A 21,959-nucleotide genomic window follows, 5' to 3' on the forward strand; every position below is an offset into this window, starting at 1 on the left:
AAGCAATACCTATTTCTTATTATTTCACTCTTTTAATGCTAGCCAGAGTAACATGTACATTTGATTCCAGTACAGAAGTCGTGTTTGTTGGATCTGTTACGAATTCAAAGTACTTTTCGTTATGTTTTCTGTTTTAGTACATATTGTAAGATTCTCTCTCTCTCTCTCTCTCTCTCTCTCTCTCTCTCTCTCTCTCTCTCTCTCTCTCTCTCTCTCTCTCTCTCTCTCTCTCTCTCTCTCTCTCGTTTACATAGATTTGCAACTGTGTACAAACTAAGCGAATAAAACACGTGTATTATATTACTGCTAGACACCAGTGTAACAGTGTATTGAGTTGTTGCCAGGGAGGAAGCGGTGATGCTCACTCACACTCAGTACTCACAGAAAACGCAAAAATGGATTAGGGATGACTCGTGGAATTCTTATCTCGCACATCGCACAAATCCATACACATGATATCTGAGAGATAAAGCCATGCACAGCCTTATCAGATAGGATTTTCCTGATACATTTTTACTACGGTGATGGGATTTACTTAATTTATATAAGCTGCCCACTCAGCATTAAATGGAGCTTGTTTGATCATCACATGTTTAATTCCTGTGGTAAAGTGAGACATGCACAACAGGGCTATTTATAATGTACATGAGTTACGTCATAATGAAAATTTGAATAAAGTGTGTGTGTGTGTGTGTGTGTGTCACTTTTCTGGCTTTAGATCCTGTAACAGCTTAGATCGAGGCGGCACTGTATGTCGCGGTAATTTCTTGACCACACCTGACAGTGTCAAAGTATCATATTAGTATTACATAATGAATCTGACTATATCACAAAGAAACAACCTTGTATCCTATCAGTACCGCTTATCGTGCAGAAAAAAAAGCTTATCTAACACTTCTAGGCCTTTACATCACACTCTTCCCTTTGTCCTCGCGTACATATACTCTATGTTAACTCGTTCTCTCGGCTCCTCCAGGTGTTCACAACAGCTGGGTTTCATTTGCTACAATGGCTGCTGTAAGTGAGGCAGGTTTACGTCCAGTGAAGGAGACAGAGCTGCATGCACTGAAGGAGAGGCTGGCCCGCCACTTGCCTCACTCCCTGCCTGTGAGTGGTACTGACACGCCATGTAGTGAGCACACAGGGAACCATTAATAATTCCCTTGCCTAGAGTAGTACTGACCACACAACATGAAGTGAGCACACAGGGAACCATTTAGAATTTCCCTGCCTTGAGTAGTGCTGACCACACACCATGTAGTGAGCACACAAGGAACCATTTAGAACTTCCCTGCCTTGAGTAGTGCTGACCACACACCATGTAGTGAGCACACAGGGAACCATTTAGAACTTCCCTGCCTTGAGTAGCGCTGACCACACACCATGTAGTGAGCACACAGGTAACCATTTATAACTTCCCTCGCCTTGAGCAGCAGTAGACTTACTGGCTTTGTGTCAACTGTCAAGGTGTATGGCGGCGTGAGTTTGGCGGTGCGCTACGGCCTGCACTCCTTGCAGCCTGCCTCCATCCTGGTGCCCGCTGTTCCTCGCTCCGTCTGCCTCACGATCATTGTCCCCACCGGTGTAAGTACAAGTAGTCAAGTACGGTTCTTGAGTATAGCAAGCATCCAAGTAATAGCCAGTACCTTGAATCTAGCCTCACCTCACTCAAGACTTGGCCATCTGCATGAAAATGAGCATATGCAGTTTGGGCCTCTGAGGACTGATACATTAATTGGGTGAAGCTGTTAAAAGAATGAGGTGTTTGGGTAATCCTCTTAAGTAGCCAAGCAGTTCTCTGAGGGTATATGTTGGGAATATTGGCTTTGCAGGGGGCCCCAGTGCATCGAGGTATTCTGGAGCACTGAGGAACACACCCCACAGGAGGTGGCCCACTACCTCGCTCACATCCCTCACTTGGACTGGAGTCAGCCTGTGTATATACTGTCTTTACTCAGTACTCTACTACCATCAGTGAGTTGCCTTCCTGCAATACAAATGACAACCCAGTGCGTGACTAATAACAACACTTTCTCTTAATGTAATGTTCTTTGTCATTTTAACTACAGTTGCAGTCACTGAGTAGCATTGGGGGACGGCAGGTGCAAGTTCAGACAACATTCCAAGGACACCTATACAACCTCCGGGTGCCGACAACACTGGGTAAAGAGTAAGTAAAGCTGTTGAACAGTACGGGTACAGCCAGACACACTCTGGACCATTGATGGGTGTTATCGTGATAATTTATCGCGATAATGATATTGGGTTAACAGTTATCCAATTATTATTTTTCCCACATTATCGACTCATCGGTGTTGCCGATACATTTGGTTCCAAGGTACTCAATAATCGATAATTTTAGTTTTTGGTTTCAGTTTAGCACAGCGGCAAGCCATGTGTGCCTTGGAGACAGAAATAAGTAGGGACAGAGAGTCTGGCAGACCCATCCTTCAACAGTGAGGTTCTTATTAACCTATTCTTGAGGTACAACACGGTAATGCTGAGCAGCGCCGTGGTGGACCGCTTGTTCTCTCTAGGGAAGGACATCATCAGAGCCAAGAGGAGCTCCCTGTCTGATGAAAACTTCAATATGCTCCTGTTTACGAAGGGGAACAAGCATTTTGAAGTTTTAAACTTTCAAAATCAAATGTAGTTATTTAACTTAAAACAGTATTTTTTCATTAGTGAAGAGACAGGATAAACGTTGAATTTGAAGTTTTCCTAAAATTTTTCCAATTTTTTTTAAGATAAAAAATAAAAATAAAGATTTGGATTTTTCCTTTTTTTTTTTTTTATTCAAAATATCATTTTCGCTAGTGTCAGAATTTTGGATTTATTGATTTATCAGTTATCGGTTATCAAGTGATAAATTTATCACCGGATTATCAGTTGTTGCCGCTAAGTATCATTATTGATTTATCTGTTATCGTGATATATATATATATATATATATATATATATATATATATATATATATATATATATATATATATATATATATATATATATATATATATATATATATATATATATATATATATATATATATATATATATTTTTTTTTTTTTTTTTTTTTTTTTTTTTTTTGTTATCACGTCCAGCTATGCCCTGGATGAAGAATTGATGATGCTGGTGTTGGGGTTACGTATTGCAGGCTGCCCCCAGAGTACCATGTGACCAGCCTGAGGGAGGAGGACGCCTTGCTGATCTGGACAAACTGGGAGTTCAATGACCTTGACTCGGCAGACAACATGAGTAATGACATCACTCGCTTTCCATCTGTTGGCATCCTTGAGCACAACCCTAAAGATAGTGTCAATTTCTCGGAGAAAGCAGACACATTGGTGTCTTGGGTTCACCTCCGTAAACCCGGGTGGATGGGTAACACCTTTACAATGCCACAGCATCGTCGCAGAGGCCTGGCAGGTGTGGCCACCCTGGCCCTGGCACGCAAGCTGTTGCAGGAGGGTCTTCTTCCTTTTGTCTTCATAGGAAACCACAATACTCCTTCCATCAAGTTCCATGAGGCCTTGGGATTCAAGCAGCAGTGTGAGGCACACACAGTCAAGGTGGTGCCTACTGAGGCCACAGACTAAAACCATCCAGAGCAAGTTTGTAGTTTAGCATAATTGACCTGGGTTAGGAAGCACAGGGCTTGTAGTGATGACTGTCACATGTACCATGTCTCAGTATTTTCTGGACATAGCTTTCAATAAATAGTATTGTTATCCTGTAAAGTATTAGCTACACATATTGTTCACCTATGAAATCTCAATTTATCAAACCATCTTACAAGTAAAAGCTTTGGTGACATTGTAAATCCCTGACCAGTTTGCTATCATAAGGACATCTAGATGCACTACAAAGGAAACTTACTAAGAACCTGCCTGGGTGCCTGAGGCTGTTCAGACATGCATCACACTGACCATTGTGTGCCACTGCACTGTAAGCACATGAGCCATTTCAAATACCATACACATAAAAATCAAATGTTTGCTTAAAGTTTATTTAATGTAGACTTCCATCTAGAAAATAAAAAACAATAAATAGATACAACCCAATATATAAACACGTGTGAATATAATACAGACATAATCAGCCCTCATTGAACACAAATTTGGTGAGCAAGATACCTGTGATTACAAGAATGGGTAAATCATCCAATATTTGACACATATCCATTTTGCACTAACTCACATTGCCAAAACACCACTGCACACAACCCTCCATGCCACTGCCAGCTGGCAACTGCACAAATAGTAATGTATGAGGGACTGAGGTGGCTCCAGAGTTTACCAACCAGCTACTGTACTCTCAACTCTAATGGCTGCTGTTACTGACAAGTCAGAACTCATTAAGCCTGCAGTTTCAGTGCTTGTAGCCAACAGCCAATGGGAAAGCCACCGAATGCTTAGGCACATGGTAAAACCACATTTTTTCATCAACACTGCCAGCATTAACTGTTGTCCATTGGAGGTGTCCTGAGGTGGCAAATGACAAAACTATAGTGCACCACATAAAAATCATCATCCTCCCACTTCTCTCAGCAAAGTGGCTGAGGTAACTTCTTTTCTGCAGAATCTTACCCATGGAATGTTAGGCTGAAGGCTAAAGGAGGTGCTCTCGGATGGTGTTGTCAGCATAAATGACAACCTCGAAGAATGGTAAGGAGTGCTGTGGCTGATCACCAGTCAGTGTGGAGACAGAAGGTCAGGCTGCTTTTAGGGCAGGGCTGACTAATCCAGTTGTGAAGATGGTATGGGAGAACCTAACCTTATTTACCCAAATGAAACTTAATCACTGAGCAAGAAATTTGCCATGCACAACAGATCCAAGAACCCAACTGTTATGATGGGCGAAGATTGACTATAATCTATGTTTCAAATGATGCTAACAGTATATGAACTAAGCAAAATGTTCCTTATGCAGCAAATGATAAAAAAAATGGTGAGTTGCTTAGCCCCAACCACCACAACAACAGCTTGTGAGGGAGTGAGTAATGAGATGGCAAGGAGAGGTGGGGCACAGCGTGGCTCTCAAAAAGCTTGAGGGGTTCTTTGCCTGGAGTGAGACAAAACATAAGCCTACAGACTCAAGTGACAGATGTGATTGCTTGTGGCATAACAAAGAAACAATTAGCAAAACACGTCCCACTCTTGGGGTTTGCAAAACATATTACATTCATACAAAAAGCACTTGCAGTTGTACTATAATATGCATGTCTATGGAACAAGTGGTCTATGTGTAAAGTGGTGTACTTTGTAGCAGCTCAGTAATATTATATGCTAAGTGGAAGAAAACTGGATGGCCTGGTACAAAACCAACACGAATGGCTGGCTCACTTAAACTAGGGAATGTTTCAGTACTAACCATGCTAGAGGCTGCATTACTGTGTAGTACTTGCCCATCACTAGTATATACAAATAGATACGTACAAATGGCATCAGCCCTCTAACACTTCCTACAAAACTATACCCATTACCTTGCAGATTGTTATGTATGAAACACTGAAGTATGTGGATGCATCAAACCCTCAGGGAGCAAAGGGTGTGGTATTCCTTGTAAGACAATACAAAACACTGCCCAAGTCCTGCAGAAGTTACAGTCATGCAAAACATTTGTACAAACATGGATGATATTTACAGAGAACGCATCATTCCTGCCATTGTAAAAATACTATCATTGACCTTACACTGCTAATAGCTATGAAAGAATCACATGACGATGAACCATCGACTCCTTCTGTGGCTGCTTGTTACTGAGAGACATATGGAGATTAATTGATAGATGAAATTCTGACACAAACACAGCTGCCCTACCACCTAAGGAGTGAACAAGACACGATGATCACTAAATGCCATACAAGATGGTAGTAGGTATTTACACCTCGACTCGTAGCACCAAGAGGATGAGTTACAAAGAGAAATTAGTTCACTAGTGTAAGGCAGTCAAGTACCCTATGTGTTAGCTACATCGAAAGGAGGCTACACACTACCACTAAACGTCCTCTCAGCACACCACTACTCCTGCTGCATCCTTTGCTTTGGCTGAGTTCTTGCATGGCTCCATCCTGTTGGGGATGAGGGAACATTATCTAATCACTGATGTCTGCACTCAAAGGATTTGCTTTATCTAGACATGATGTGACACTGATGTGTAAGGAACATAAGAGGATTTTATTCATGCACTGCTACACCCTGTTGCTCCTTCATATTTAGGTAATATTTATGCTTTTCATGCCTTAATGCTAAGCTTAACATCAAATAAATAAATTTATGAAATAAATCTTATATAAATATGTACTGACAGTGATCAAGAGTAATAATGGATGTGATAAACAGGGAGCCTCTTTCATTAATACTAGTATCTTGTGTATGTACTAGCACACTCATGCTCATAAGTAACAATGCACACAATATATCACCTTCTCTCTCTTACATACTCTAAAGTTGGGACACTTTCAGGAGAGAACCTCTCTACAGGTCACCTATGCTCTTCATTAAGTGTGCACTGCATAAGTGTGTACTACTTCACTCATTCTTCACATGATTGAAAACATTGGTTGCTTATCTTTAAGTAGTTCAAATTCTCCAAATATGAAGTAATATCCAGAAAGAGGCATAAACAAAATAAAGAGAGGAAACAAACAAACAATAAAAAGTAATAAAAATTTGCCATTCTAAAATGAAAACAAATATTCCATGAATTAGGTGCAGCCTAAGGCAGAGCTGGCCACTTTTGCAAACTGCAGATTTTTTTTTGTTTGCAACAAATTTCACATAAATTCATGATTTTGCACTTTCAGAAGTATCATGGTTAGTGTGACAAGACCTGCACTTGATAACTTCATCTACCAACTCTTCCTCAAGCCAAGCACAATATTTGTGATGAAAAATAAAAACACCCAAAGAAAGAAAAAAGCCCATTTACCAAATAAGAGGATCACTCAAACAAAATAATACTAGGTAATCTTGTAATTACAAAACCCAAATTATAATTTATTCTTGCATACAATTATTCACCGACAAAAGCTGAGAATATGGCAGTCCCTAAAGTGTTAGCCTCAAAACTACTTACAAAAACAAACATATCACATGCTGCAAGAACCCTGTTGTACTGGAACGCTACCATAAACTAAATGCTTTGATGACAAGACAATAACATAAAGGATAACCATGTGGAATGTGATGGGTTGGTGACAAGCAGTAAGGAATGTTTGCTGGGGTGTGACAGGTTGACATGAATAGTAAGGCATGGCTGGTGGGATGTTAAAGCTTGATGTGAGGTGTGAAGTGTGAGGAATGTTTGCTAGGGTATGAGGGCTAGGTGTGAGGTGTGAGGCATGCCTGGTGGATGTTAAGGCTTGATGTGAGGTGTGAGGAATGCTTGCTGGGATGTGAGGGCTTGATGTGAGATATGAGGCATGGCTGGTGGGATGTTAAGGGTTGGTATATGGTGTGAGGCATGCTTGCTGTGGTGTGAGGGCTTGGTGTGAGGTGTGAGGCATGCCTGTGAGAGGTTTATGAGCAAGTACAAGGACCTGATGAATGTGTGAATGCATAGTTCACTGCTTCACTACATAAATGATAGGCACTGCTATTCCAAGTCTTTCAGTTTATACTAAACTGATATTCTCTTAGTTTTTTTCTCTATCATACCTAAAGTGATATTCTCTTAGTAATTTTTCTCTCTCTCTTATAAATTTATGCAATGATAACAAGAATCAATGCATTAAAGGAAATAAGGACTCACATAAAGCAGGAGAATGTCTGAAGTATAAAAGTCAGCTTCATGTTTCACTATAGTATTTCATTACAACAAAGTTCAGCATGTAGCTAACATCCTCTCTCTCTCTCTCTCTCTCTCTCTCTCTCTCTCTCTCTCTCTCTCTCTCTCTCTCTCTCTCTCTCTCTCTCTCTCTCTCTCTCCTTCCACCAGCCCCCACCAACACACACACACACACACACACACACACACACACACACACACACACACACACACACACACACACACACACACACATAATAAAGAACTATTTTGTACCTGTATTTTTTTGAGCCACAAACTTCGCTACCTACCTTAGGAGTATAAGGTGTGCATTTTGTCCTAAGAGTTGCCTATCTGTTCCCTCCTGGATGTGACCTTATACCTGTTTTCTACCTCAATATCTCAAACTGATAACAGGGAAATATAAAATAACAGCAAAAGCAAATATAGGAGATGAAAAGCAATAGAAGAAGGTTATATGCATTTCCATCCACTTTCCTCTTACCTAACCATGAAAAGAACACCAAAATAAAGAATAACAGGATGTAAACAATAAAAGATGGTGGTATATGCTACAGGTGCATCTGTCCTTGGCTATTACATACCTCCTATAATAAATGTAGAAATAGATCCAATACATGCACATTCTCCTTATATGAGAATTTTATTGCATGTAATCATCCCATATGATGAGATCCTAGTGTATTTACTTTCTACCAGTTATGATGATAGTTTTATTGAGTGAATGATGTGTGGTAGAAATAAATGAATAAATAAACTAGCTTGGTGATTGAGAACATGCTACTTTTGCAGTTCATTTAAGGTGTTGCCTTAGAATAACAATATGGCTTCTCTTAACATGAATGGAATGAATTAAGTGAATAAATTATATTCTTGACAACTGAATGATGGAAGCATGCGTGTATGGAATAAAATAACCAAAACAGGTACATATGATGATGAAAGAGGGAGATGGAAGGTAGTTGACTTATGTATGATTGGTATATTGAAAGAAAGGGACAAGGTATGTATCTCATTGATAAGGAGAACAGGATGATCTTTCATGTAAATGGATTTATGAAGTGTTTCTAGAAATGTCAAAAGGCTAAATATGACGATGAACAGAAGTTGGCAGGTGAATTTGAGAATGGCAAGGAGATGATGAAGATAAGTATTTTAGGCATTGTGGGTATTTAGTTGTAATTAAGAATAACAAGAAGATAAAGATAAGAAATTTAGGTATTGTGGGTTAATTAGCTGATGTATTTAAGAATGGCAAGATGATGAAGATAAGAATTTCAGATGTTAAGAGTGTCTGAAGTGTCCTTAATGTAAGTACAGGATTTCTTTGAGTATAGGTCAATCTCAAGTATAGGTCAACCCCTGATTTCTGGCCAGGAAATTAGTAATTTATGTTATAACTTGTACATATAAAGGTCAACCACCTATATGAAGGACGGCACCCTCTAACATATACCTAATGGAAAAATCTATTATTGGAATACTTTGCTGGTAATGAAATGACAAGTTATAGTGTTAAATCTTTTTGTAATATGAACAGAAAGAGAGAGAGAGAGAGAGAGAGAGAGAGAGAGAGAGAGAGAGAGAGAGAGAGAGAGAGAGAGAGAGAGAGAGAGAGAGAGAGAGAGAGAGAGAGAGAGAGAGAGAGAGAGAGAGAGAGAGAGAGAGAGAGAGAGAGAGAGAGAGAGAGAGACCTGCTTCTCCTTCCTTGTCCAGTGAGATGATTAAGATATTGAAATCTTTGTCTACACACATGCACACACACATGGTTTTGTAAAAATATATATATATATATATATATATATATATATATATATATATATATATATATATATATATATATATATATATACATATATATATATATATATATATATATATATTGTTATGTAGGGCACAAGTAGCAAGGGAGTAAGATGTGAGAAGTAAGAATGAAGGAGAAAGGATGAGAAGAGAGACAAAAGAGAGAGAGAAACAGGAACAGAGTGGGAAGTTGACATGCCTATGATGAGTAGGTAAGCCTGCTACTGAGTTAAGTGTAGGATTATCCGCGCAGTCACTTTTCTTCCCCACTTAATTTATCATATTCCTAATTGTTTTCTCAAATTGGATCCCAAGTATTTGTTAGCTAAAGAGTTGCCCTTGATGATGGCATAATCAGTGTTCACCCATGCCCTATAGTTTTGGTCACCAGAATTTTCAGAAGAAAAGTGTTTTATTGTACTGAGTTAGCAGCCAGTGAGTGTGAGTGCCGGAGGCAGTAGGCAGCATGAGGGTGCACCCCCCCATCCCCCTCCTCCCTTTCTGCATGAGTCATACCCTCATGACCTCTGAGAGCTCAGTGTGTGGCACATTCCCATGAGTCAAGTCACAGTTGATAGCTTGGACAAGACAAACGTATCTTGGTAAGCAGTGTGTTCAGAAGAGACTGGGCAGGATACAGCTATGCGCAGACGTATCTTGGTAAGCAGTGTGTTCAGAGGAGACTGGGCAGGATACAGCTATGGTCTGACCATTATGAATTGACTGTTTAGGCGTTATCCTTTCCGAGGATTCCCTGGCTTGCGGTGCTGCCAAACCATGTAGTGGGCCAGTTCTCAGATTAGAGCCTACACGCCGCTGATAACCTCACTCCCCACATGCCACATCTCTCTCTCTCTCTCTCTCTGCATATACAATCTACAGTAAAATCCCTCTCATCCGGCAGCTTCAAGTATCCGGCACATTTTTCCCCGAGCCTTAAAATCAATAAAAAATCAATGTGTACTCATAAAATCAATTAAAATTCCAGCGCAAGGCATACTTTGTCCCCTTGCCACCAGAGCGCACTGCTTCGCGCCACCTGCAGCCCACTGCGCTGTGTTTACTCAGTGACTCAGTCCCGCGTGTGCACTGTTTATTGCTTGACGCCTTCATCAAGCCTAAAGTTGTAGAAAAGAGGAAGTGTGTTGTGCTTACACTTAAGCAGCTGATCAGATCAGCTGCTGATTAAGATCAGCTGATCTTTGTTATGGTAAGATGCGTGAGTGTAGGGTGGTGATTGTGGATGTAATTTCATTTCTATTCAAGTATCCGGCATGTCGGCGGTCCCGTTGATGCCGGATAAGAGGGATTTTACCGTACATTTCATGCAAATTTATTTTTATCAGAGATCTATTCTTGCCTATGAATCATTAGAATTTGAGAAAAAAATTCTCTCTCTCTCATTTAATTTAAATGTGATAGGTTTCCATTTAGATATATTTCCCATAAACTATGATGTTATATTTTTATTCTTTAGTTTAGCATTGGTGGCTCTTGCTATTTGGGCAACAGCTCTTGACGGGTCAAGTAATGGCCCTCTAATGGCCTTTTCTTCCAAAAAATACTTATTTACTGAGTAAATAAGTTCTTTTTCTTGGCTATGATGAGAGTGAGCAGAAGAGGTAGCTTCCATCCTAGCTGACAGTGCGAGAGGAAGTAATCATGGATTAACATGGTCACTCTGACTGTGTGACCTCATTTGGTCACCTATGGAGACTTGACAACACCTGGAGGAAACATTGCCAAGTATTGTGGTGTTTGCAAAAAACAATGTATCACTAAAAAAAAATAAATAAATAAATAGAGCATGACAATGTATATATACTACAATACCATTGAATTTTGAGGTAGGAAGTACCTGACATAAGGTGTGTTTTAATATGAGTGTGGCAGTGCTACAGGCCAGGGAATCCCCGGAAAGGACAACACCTAAATGTTCAATTCAAAATGGTCAGACCATAGACAGGCCAATTACTTTAAGGTGTATTTGAGTAAATTACTACAGTACACCCCTGCTTATATGTGTAATGCTTAGGTGATGATGTGCTATATGTGTATGATGACCAAGCCTGTGCTCAGCATTTCAACAAGGACCGCTGGAACCACAATATAAGTCAAATCAAGTGCAGTGGAACCTCAGTTACCGAATCCCTTCCTTTTCAAACAAAATTTTGAACTCATAATTATTTCAGTTGCCATGCTTTAATTTTGTTCTCAAACAAAATTACTTGATTTCAAATATTAAAAGGCAAATTTCTATAAATATTTTCTACATTTTTGTATATTTGGAGGAGACACAGTGATTAAGACAAAAATTCAATAATTGAAATATGGTAAATGTGATCCCAATGAAGAGCCTCAATGTAAACAGTTTTTTGACTAGCTCAGGGAGTAATCCCATCAATTGAGCCACCTGTGGCTCTCTTGATGACCTCACAATGCCATCACTACTGCACAACTGCATTTTTCCTGTAGCTTTTCCCAGCAGCAAGATGTCTAAGTGTTATGATCACCTTCCTTTTGATGGTAAGTGGGTTCCTCTTCTCTGTGTCACTCTGTAAGGCTTCTCTTACTAGATCGATGACAAAGAGAACACCTGCACAGTCTAAACAATATCTTCTAAAAAGTTTTGTGTCACTAAGTTCATTCAATACATCCTTTTTGGATAAATAATTTCTGAGCTGATGTTGTGGAGTGGCCATCATGGCAGTGGGAGTGTCTGTCATAAGCTGCTAAAACAGGATGGAAAGATGTCCGGCAATGGATTGATCACTCTACATTGATTCCTATAGGAAGAATAGTTTAGGTTTTCGAACATTTCAGATTTCGAACAGCATTCAGGAATGAACAAGTTTCAGAACCAAGGTTCCACAGTAGTCTATTATATATTTGTGATCTTTATCTGTTTGAGGCAAAACACATCTCTTCATCATTAAGTAACTGGTAAAGATTTGTCTTGTTTACCAGTTATAGTAAGTAAATGTTTAATTTCTAAAGCCAAGAGTTGCTGGTGCCACTTCCTATCATGTTTCAATTCCTTAATTTTTGACATAAGAAATCTGATCCCTGTGTTTAGGTCAATCCCCAATCTTTTGTCTAAGTATCTGGCCTTCAGAAGTCAACCTATACTCAAGGAAATATGAGGCAGTGCTGAATGTAAGGGACAGGCACAATGTAGCGTGTATAAGGAAATTACACATAGACAGAGCACCCTGGAGGCTTCTCTATCACGGTCATTTCTTCTTGCTCCTCAAAGATGTAAGTGTCAGTGTTCACAGTGATGCTGAACAAACATATGGCTTCTAAGAGAACAGAAACAAAAATTAGTTAGAAACAATAAAAACAGCATAATACAATCCTATCACAATAAAGCTGCGCAAATTAAATACAGTAAATATAAGTAAGAAATATGTAACAGCTGTGAGTGTGACACACTGTGCACTGTTAAGTCACTACACTATCACGCTGAGAAGGGATACATTTCCTCACATTTGTTCCTAGTGTTAATATCATGAGGCCTTAACACTACGATTCTCCACACTAAAGATACAACATAACCTAACTTGCACACTCATTCTGCTCAGACAAAAGTAACATTGTGGCAGGGATTGCAATTGAACAACAAAATCAACACACTGTTATAAAAGACATCTGAATTCAAGAAGCAGAGACACTCACATAGTAAAATAAACACAAAACGTTTGATATCAAAATAAAAAAAAAATAAAAAATTGCCAGGGTTTTAAAACATGTCTTAAAATATCATAATAAAATATGTGATGCTCACATGAAAGAGATAAGACATGGAAACTAAATAATGAAGCAGAGGAAACATGCTTCTTCCTCCTGTAGTCACAGCACTAACCAGGCAGGAACTAAAGGGGATTCAGTGAGGGGTGCCAGAGCCTCCACACTGCTGTAGGGTGAAGGGTCTGGCATTATGTTAAAAGAATTAGGTTTCTGACCAGTGGCGGCTCGTGGCTTAATTTACCTGCAGTGCTCCTTCTAAAAATTTTTTTAGGCATTGTTTATTGTTTTACTATTGTGTTAAATGAAACATAGACAATACAGAAAAAATGATGTATAATCATATATATATATATATATATATATATATATATATATATATATATATATATATATATATATATATATATATATATATATATATATATATATATAAACTCCAGCCAACCTTTCTATCTTGACCTTGTGTAAATGCTACATCCCACACGGACAAGATTGGAACTGCACGAGTGACAGCAATCTCTCTCTCCCCTGTCCTGCTTCTTTCCTCATACAAGTGTGCCTGTGTGCAGGAGCCAAACACTGTATCATTGGAACCATGGCATACACAGTTCCATGCAAGGATTTAAAAAAATTCTTTCATGAATGAGAAGATAGCTACTGATATTAAGCATTTGGATTATTGACAATATAATGTAAAAGTACAGTGTTCTCCTGCTATTTGGGGGGGGATTACATTCCAAAGCCTCTTGCAAATAGTGAAAATCCATGAAACCGGGAAACCATCCCTACAAAGGTCAGAAATACCTATGTTTATAGTTGAAACCACAAAATATATGTCTCACACTTATTAAGCACATTTAAGATTCACTTTAATAAAATAAGAAACAATTATTATATGTATTGTACATAATACTTTAATAAAAAAAAAAAAGAAGAAATACAGTATACTGTAAAACGAAAGGGGTCTAAACTGACATGTACAGTAAACCCTCGATATAAGGAACCTCCGCTTTCAGAATTTCGGGTATAACAACCCCTTTAAGGCTTTGGAATATTTGTTTTATTTTACACACTAACTGTTCGCAAATTAAGACATATTTCAAAATTATCGAACGCTTGCTCCATTTTACAAACATCCTGGGTCTTAAGATACAAAAGAGTTGGCTATCACACAGTCAACCATGTATTTTTGAAAGATGGTAAGGTTTTTCTCCTGCAGAGGCCAGCAGCACCCTCTGCAGTGATGTCACGTGCAGCTAACTCCTGACTGGTTGCTGCCTGTTTTCTCCTCTCTCTGCCTCATAATCTCTCTCTCCCTCTCTCTTTGTTAATTATCTGAGAGAGAGAGAGAGAGAGAGAGAGAGAGAGAGAGAGAGAGAGAGAGAGAGAGAGAGAGAGAGAGAGAGAGAGAGAGAGAGAGAGAGAGAGAGAGAGAGAGAGAGAGAGAGAGAGAGAGAGAGAGAGAGAGAGAGAGAGAGAGAGAGAGAGAGAGAGAGAGAGAGAGAGAGAGAGAGAGAGTGTGTGTTGTGTCAGTGTGTAGGTGTTACAAAAGGAGCCTTCTTGAAGTCACAAATGAACAATACACCATTGTGTTCAGGACTGTGTTGAATGGGGGAATGCCAGTGGAATAGCAGTATTATATTGATGTGTAACTGTTACAAGTCCCAGAAAAAAAAGCATGTAATTTGCAATAACTGAAAGAATAATCCAGGCTCTTTGGGCAGAAAGACTGTGCTGGAGGTGATGTCTGACAACTCTGAAAACTCCCCATTAGTTACATTAAGTTAAGAAAAAGATACACGAATATACGAAGCCATGAATGCTGAACCGCAAATAGGTGGAGGAACACTGTACAAAGATTTAAAGAAAAAATGAAAGGCAAAAAGAATCATTACATTTTATGTTATGGAGTGCTGCAGTTCCGCAGTGCCTGTACACGAGCCGCCACTGACACAAATATTAATGAGAGATCTGTATATTTCCTCAGACAAGTTTAGTCCTATTAAGGCACTTGGTGGAGAGAACACAGGCTACGTGACATTGATACACATGACACACATATAAGTTACTATTGCTTGGAACCATGTGTGTGTGTGTGTGTGTGTGTGTGTGTGTGTGTGTGTATATGTGTGTGTGTGTGTGTGTGTGTGTGTGTGTGTGTGTGTGTGTGTGTGTGTGTGTGTGTGTGTGTGTGAACATAAGAACATAAGAACATAAGAAATAAGGGAAGCTGCAAGAAGCGACCAGGCTTACACGTGGCAGTCCCTGTATGAAACACACCTACCTATTTCCATCTGCTATCCCCATCCATAAACTTGTCTAATCTTCTCTTAAAGCTCTCTAGTGCCCTAGCACTAACTACATGATTACTGAGTCCGTTCCACTCATCTACCACTCTATTTGAGAACCAATTTTTTCCTATCTCCTTCCTAAACCTAAATTTTTCAAGCTTGAACCCGTTATTTCTTGTTCTACCCTGGTTGCTGATCCTAAGAATTTTGCTTACATCTCCCTTGTTATAACCCTTATACCACTTAAAGACTTCTATCAGGTCCCCTCTTAACCTACGTCTCTCTAGAGAATGTAAATTTAACCGCTTCAACCTCGCTTCGTAAGGAATACTCCTCATCCCCTGTATCCTTTTAGTCATTCTCCTCTGTACTGATTCTAATAGACCTATATCTTTCCTGTAATGTGGGGACCAGAACTGCACAGCGTAGTCTAGATGAGGTCTGACCAGCGCCAAGTATAACTTTAATATTACTTCCGGCCTTCTACTTTTAACACTCCTAAAAATGAATCCTAGTACCCTATTTGCCTTGTTTCTGGCTTCTATGCATTGTTTCCCTAGACGGAGTTCAGAGCTAACTATAACTCCTAAATCTTTCTCGTACCCTGTACCTACCAGAGTTTGGGTGTTTAATGTGTACCTATTGTGTGGGTTTCCTCTACCTACGCTAAGCACTTTGCATTTATTGATATTAAATTGCATTTGCCATCTATCCGTCCATTCATTCATTCTATCTAAGTCTGTCTGCAAGGCGATGGCATCCGCTTCTGACCTAATTAATCTACCTATCTTTGTGTCATCCGCAAATTTACTAACATCGCTACTAATTCCACTATCCAAGTCATTGATATATATTAGAAATAATAATGGCCCTAATACTGATCCCTGTGGCACCCCACTAATGACATGACCCCACTCGGATTTCGAGCCGTTTATTAGCACTCTCTGTCGCCTGTTACCAAGCCATGACCCTATCCAACCTAACACCTTCCCATCTATCCCGTGCGCCCTAATCTTTCTCAGGAGCCTTTGATGGGGCACCTTGTCGAATGCTTTACTAAAGTCCAGATATAAGATATCATAACTATCACCATTATCTACTGCCTCGTACACCTTACTGTAAAAACTTAACAAGTTTGTCAGGCAAGACTTCCCCTTCGTGAAGCCATGCTGTGACTGATTTATCAAGTTATGTTTGTCTAAATGTTCCCTAATGTTCCTGGCTATTATTGACTCTAACATTTTACCTACAACTGAAGTTAAGCTGACAGGTCTATAATTAGACGCTAAAGTTTTATCCCCTTTCTTAAAGATGGGTACTACATTAGCCTGCCTCCACATGTCTGGTACCTCACCCGACTCCAGTGATTTCCTAAAGACAGAAACTAACGGCTCACTAATAATCTTTTTACATTCCTTCAGTACTCTGGGATATATTTCATCAGGTCCTGGTGACTTGAACTTTTTTAGCCTATCTATCTCCTGCTCCACTATCTCCCTAGTTATGGAAATATCTGTCAGCTTCTCATTCTCATCTGCTCTAAACACCTGTTCACTATCTGGTATGTGTGTATCTGGTGGTGTGTGTGTGTGTGTGTGTGTGTGTGTGTGTGTGTGTGTGTGTGTGTGTGTGTGCGCATGCAATAGTCTAGTTGTGGTGAAGGGCTCAAGTGGCATCCATGCAATCCTGCCCCTACATTTATCATTTTCTCTTGGTTGGTGTACACTCACAGTCTCTATCACCTACTCCTTTACTCTATTCCAGGTATTAGCATTTCCATAAGAAGCTGTGTCTATGCCACTCAAATGTGTGTGTGTGTGTGTGTGTGTGTGTGTGTGTGTGTGTGTGTGTGTGTGTGTGTGTGTGTGTGTGTGTGTGTGTGTGTGTGTGTGTGTGTGTGTGTGTGTGTGTATTTCTTGGTAGTAAGTATGCAGTGAGTTAAGTAGCCAAGTGTTCATGTGGTAACTGACTTATCACCTACAATAGCACCATTTATGCTCTCTGGACACCTCCCAAACACTACTTAACTTTTCCTGGGCTTGATCTTGCCGTACACAAAGTTTTGTCCCCGGTCCACCAGTCCTCCTGCGTCACTCTCCATCAGTGTCTTCTTGCGGATGAAGTGGAAGTGGTCAAGCACAAAGTTGTAAAATTCATTCTCCAGCCGCCAAACCTGAGGAGGGAAAGAAAAAGCTGACACTATAAACATAACATTTTGTTGTGCTTTGTAAGGAACTGTTTTGTTTGTGCATTCACTACTCCAGTTTAACAGTTCATTAAAGAAAGCTGGATCACAAAGAGTAATGAGGGATAATAACACAGATCCACTATTTCAACCTGGAGCATTATGTAAGTTTATAGGAAGGCCTGCAAGTCAGATATGTGGATCACATACTATGCATCTATAAGAAGGTGGGATAAAAAAAAAAAAAATAGATAAATAAATAAATAAATAAATAAATAAATAAATATATATATATATATATATATATATATATATATATATATATATATATATATATATATATATATATATATATATATATATATTCAGAGATTAAGTGGGGGAAAATGCTGTGTTGTTTGTGCTCTCAGATAAAATTATTTCTTGGTGGATCACTTCTATGCATTTATAAGAGGATGAGATAATCCCCAATTACTATCATGTATGGGAAATAGGACTGAGTGTAAATGTTTGTTGACATGCCTAGTGTGGGTATGTGTTGTGTGGGCAGTGCAGGAGGAGTTGCAAGGAATACAGAGAGGGTGCACTAGCCTTGTCTGGAATGAGGAGTGCAGATGAAATAACACAAGGCTCATGTCCCGCACAGGAGGATGGGTGAGATGAACTGCAGTATCTATGTGCATATCTGCATATCTTGGTTCCATGAAAAATCCCTCTGCCTTTCTTTTCTTATGCTTATCACTGTATTTTCTGATTACCAAGCACTCTATTTTTTGTAGATGCTAATCTTATCTCACTCTCTCGTGTTCTCTAGGCATGCAGAATTCCTGAGTTTCACTTTCCACAATGGCTGCTGTAAGTGAGGCAGGCCCACACCAAGTGAAGGAGATGGAGCTGCATGCACTGAAAGAGAGGCTGGCCTGCCACCTGCCTCACTTCCTGCCTGTGAGTAGTACTGACACACCATGTAGTGAACACACAGGGAACCATTTATAATTTCCCTGCACTGAGTAGTACTGACACCACAACATGTAGTGAGCACACAGGGAGCCATTAATAATTCACTATGTAACACGATTTTTGTCTTTGACAAGTAAGCGTTATTTTCCAACTATTTTCATTGTAAAACAATTGAAAATGTCCATTATTCCTATCAAACTTTGCTTCTGTGGCTTTTAGAATTATTTTTTGCCCCAAAATTAAAAATTTCTTGTAGATTCTAGAAAATTCTTGATACTTCTATATATTTCTACTGTATTCTAGAAAGTTCTAGAATATTCTGGAAATGTTTACATTAAACAAAATGTTCTAAAATGTTCTAGAAACTTCTAAAAGTGTCTGGTAGAACATTCTGGAAGATTTGAGAAGATTTCTGAAATGTAAGTAAATTCTTCAAAATATGAGAAATTTCTTGCTAGATCTGGTCAGTTCAAGAAAGATCTTATTGAAATAAAGAATCTTTAGAACACTTTATATTCTTCTTTTCACTGTTTTATCTTATTTGCAACATTTCAAAAGCAATGGGGAGTTTTCAGAACTAAACTGCTAGATGTCGTTGCTGCTCATCTAACTGTAGGAAAGAGAGCTAAAATATTGTTGTAGTAAATCCCATGTGCGTAAAGATGAACTGAACATTGATCATCATGGTACTATTGAAATGATATCGATTTTTCAATATCCGGTATGGATAATATTGAGAGAATGTGGTCAAATTAATTATTTTTTTGTATGATTATTGAGTAAACCGCTAGCATTTTCTTAAATAAAGCATATTACAAGTATAAAAACTATTGATTTGGACAATGAAAAAAATAAAAAATCACACAACTATATAGTATGACAACCTACTCAGTAACATTGTGATATATGGCTGTATTTTTTTTTTTGTGGGGATTTTAGCATCCCTCTCACAAAGAGAGCGACAAGGCAAAGTAATTGAGAACCAAAACAAACATCTCTCAGGTGATCCTGCTGCTGCTGTAGTGTCTAGCTGCCATAATCCATTGCTTAGGGCATAGTGGAGATGGGCACCGCAGCAACATTCAACTTCTTGTCCAACAACGTGTTTCTTAAGTTCAACCAGCGCAGCCAAGTCAGGTGTTTGTTTTGGCTAGAGATACAGCATTACTATCGCCAGGACACTTGAGTTGCCATTTTTTTTTTATTAAAATTGCCATTTCCATAAACTAGGAAGGAGATCTATGTAATTTGGACTTTTGACTGTCACAGACATGTTGCCTTTATGTTTACTATCATCTAGATTAAGACGTTTCCAATCAAGAGTGTATTAATTTGGAAATCTTAAGATGACCAAATAAATCTAAATGCCGGTTCACTAGAAAATCAACTATATACATTTGTTCATGAAAAGTTGATTTTACTTGTGTTACTACTTAGAAGGGATTACGCAGAAAAATATATTGTATAAGCCCATTGCATCTTCATGTAAATAGAATAATACTGTAGGTATATCAGATATTGCTTGTATGTGAAAGAAGAGTTTGTGTCTGTGCTGCCACCTGGTGACAACCACTAGTTCTGAAAACTCCCCATTAGATAAGCAATTGAGATTTTGCAAAGCTCTTTACCTGACATGAAAACCAATACTGGTAGTAACCCATATTTTTATGAAATAAGGCAAAAATGTAAATTCATTGTTCTAACCATAAAAGCAAAGTTTTGGGATCAAAATAAGCTTTTCTATTTTGTTTAGATGGAAATAACTAGAAAATTATGGTTTGAGGCCAAGGACAAGACAAAAGTGAAATTTTGTTACATAGTGTAATTTCCCTGCCTTGAGTAATACTGACACCACACCATATAGTGAGCACACAGGGAACCATTTATAACTTTCCTTGCCTTGAGAAGCAGCAGATTTACTGGCTTTGTATTAACTGTCAAGGTGTATGGTGGTGTAAGTCTGGCAGTGTGATACAGCCTGCCTCCATTCTGGTGCCCACCACCCTGCACCCCACCTGCCTCACAATCATTGCTCCTGTTACCTCTGATGTGAGTACCACATGCATGCAGTCACTACACAGCCTCATCACACCTATGCTGGCTGTTGCCTGGTGATTTGGGAGGGAAATCTAATTTAAGCATAAGGCTGCCTGCAGACATTTATGTAGCTGATCATTATGAGATTGTGAGCAGTTTGCAGAGGGTTTAGTGTGAAAACATGAAAATCCTTCCTGGCTAATCCTCTGTGAGGCACTTCTCTGAGAGCATCTGTCAGGCTTTACAGGACCCCCAGTGTATCCAAGTGTTCTGGAGCACTGAAGAACACACCCTGCAGGAGGTGGCCCATTACCTCTCTCACATCCCTCACCTGGACTGGGAACACCCTGTGTGTATAAGACCCCTACCCAGTATCCTCCTGTCCTCATTGAGTTGTGTCACTCTAATCTTCCTACAATTGGCAAAAGCTATTTATACGAATCAATATAAAATCTGCAAATTAAGGCATGACTGATAAATGATAGCAACATTGCAGCTGTAGTTGCACAGCAGGTGCAGCTTCAGACAACATTCCAGGGACATCTGTACAGCCTCCAGGTGCCAGAAACACTGGACAAGGAGTCAGTCGAGCTGGCACCAAACCAATCCATGATTTCTTGAGCAGTATGTTTAGAGCTTGACATACTTTAAGTAAGTAGTTGATGATGCTGATGTTGGGGCTGTCTGTTACAGGTTGTCCCCAGAGTAGCATGTGACCAGCCTGTAGGAGGAGGATGCCATGCTGGTCTGGACAAACTGGGAGTTCAACAACTCTGATTCGGCAGACAACATGAGTAATGACATCACTTGCTTCCCATCTTCTGGTATTCGTCACTGTTGCCCTGCAGACTGTGGCAGTTCATTGCAGGAGGAGGCATAGGAGACATTGGTGTCTTGGGTTCACCTCAGTAAAATTGGGTCAATGGGCAACACCTTCACAATGCCACGCCATCGCCACAGAGGTGTGGCAGGCGCGGCCACCCTGGCTCTGGCCCGCAAGCTGCTGCAGGAGGGTCTTCTGCCTTACATTTATACTGGAAATTATAACACTGCTTCCATCAGTTTCCACAAGGCCTTAGGGTTCAAGCAGCACTGTGGGGTACACACAGTTGACCTGGTGCTTGCCGAGGTCACAGACCAAGAC

General features: G+C 39.5%; 2 protein-coding genes across 2 annotated transcripts in view; one reads left to right on the forward strand and one right to left on the reverse strand.

Annotated features, from left to right (window-relative positions):
* Positions 1 to 4,070, forward strand: part of LOC135112156 (uncharacterized) — a 36,810-nt gene extending 32,740 nt beyond the window's left edge. Inside the window, exons 2-6 of the mRNA XM_064026230.1 lie at positions 977 to 1,107; positions 1,468 to 1,584; positions 1,834 to 1,974; positions 2,070 to 2,170; positions 3,156 to 4,070. Of these exons, the coding sequence (XP_063882300.1) occupies positions 1,009 to 1,107; positions 1,468 to 1,584; positions 1,834 to 1,974; positions 2,070 to 2,170; positions 3,156 to 3,597 (900 nt within the window). The 5' untranslated portion in view covers positions 977 to 1,008 and the 3' untranslated portion in view covers positions 3,598 to 4,070. The remainder of the gene's footprint in view (positions 1 to 976; positions 1,108 to 1,467; positions 1,585 to 1,833; positions 1,975 to 2,069; positions 2,171 to 3,155) is intronic.
* The window catches only part of LOC135112155 (heparan sulfate 2-O-sulfotransferase 1-like), a 31,721-nt gene continuing 13,753 nt past the window's right edge, over positions 3,992 to 21,959 (reverse strand). Inside the window, exons 9-10 of the mRNA XM_064026229.1 lie at positions 17,661 to 17,806; positions 3,992 to 6,071 (exon numbers count right to left, since the gene is read on the reverse strand). Of these exons, the coding sequence (XP_063882299.1) occupies positions 6,011 to 6,071; positions 17,661 to 17,806 (207 nt within the window). The 3' untranslated portion in view covers positions 3,992 to 6,010. The remainder of the gene's footprint in view (positions 6,072 to 17,660; positions 17,807 to 21,959) is intronic.

Source organism: Scylla paramamosain, chromosome 23 (assembly GCF_035594125.1).
Source record: "Scylla paramamosain isolate STU-SP2022 chromosome 23, ASM3559412v1, whole genome shotgun sequence".
Lineage (NCBI taxonomy): Eukaryota > Metazoa > Arthropoda > Malacostraca > Decapoda > Portunidae > Scylla > Scylla paramamosain.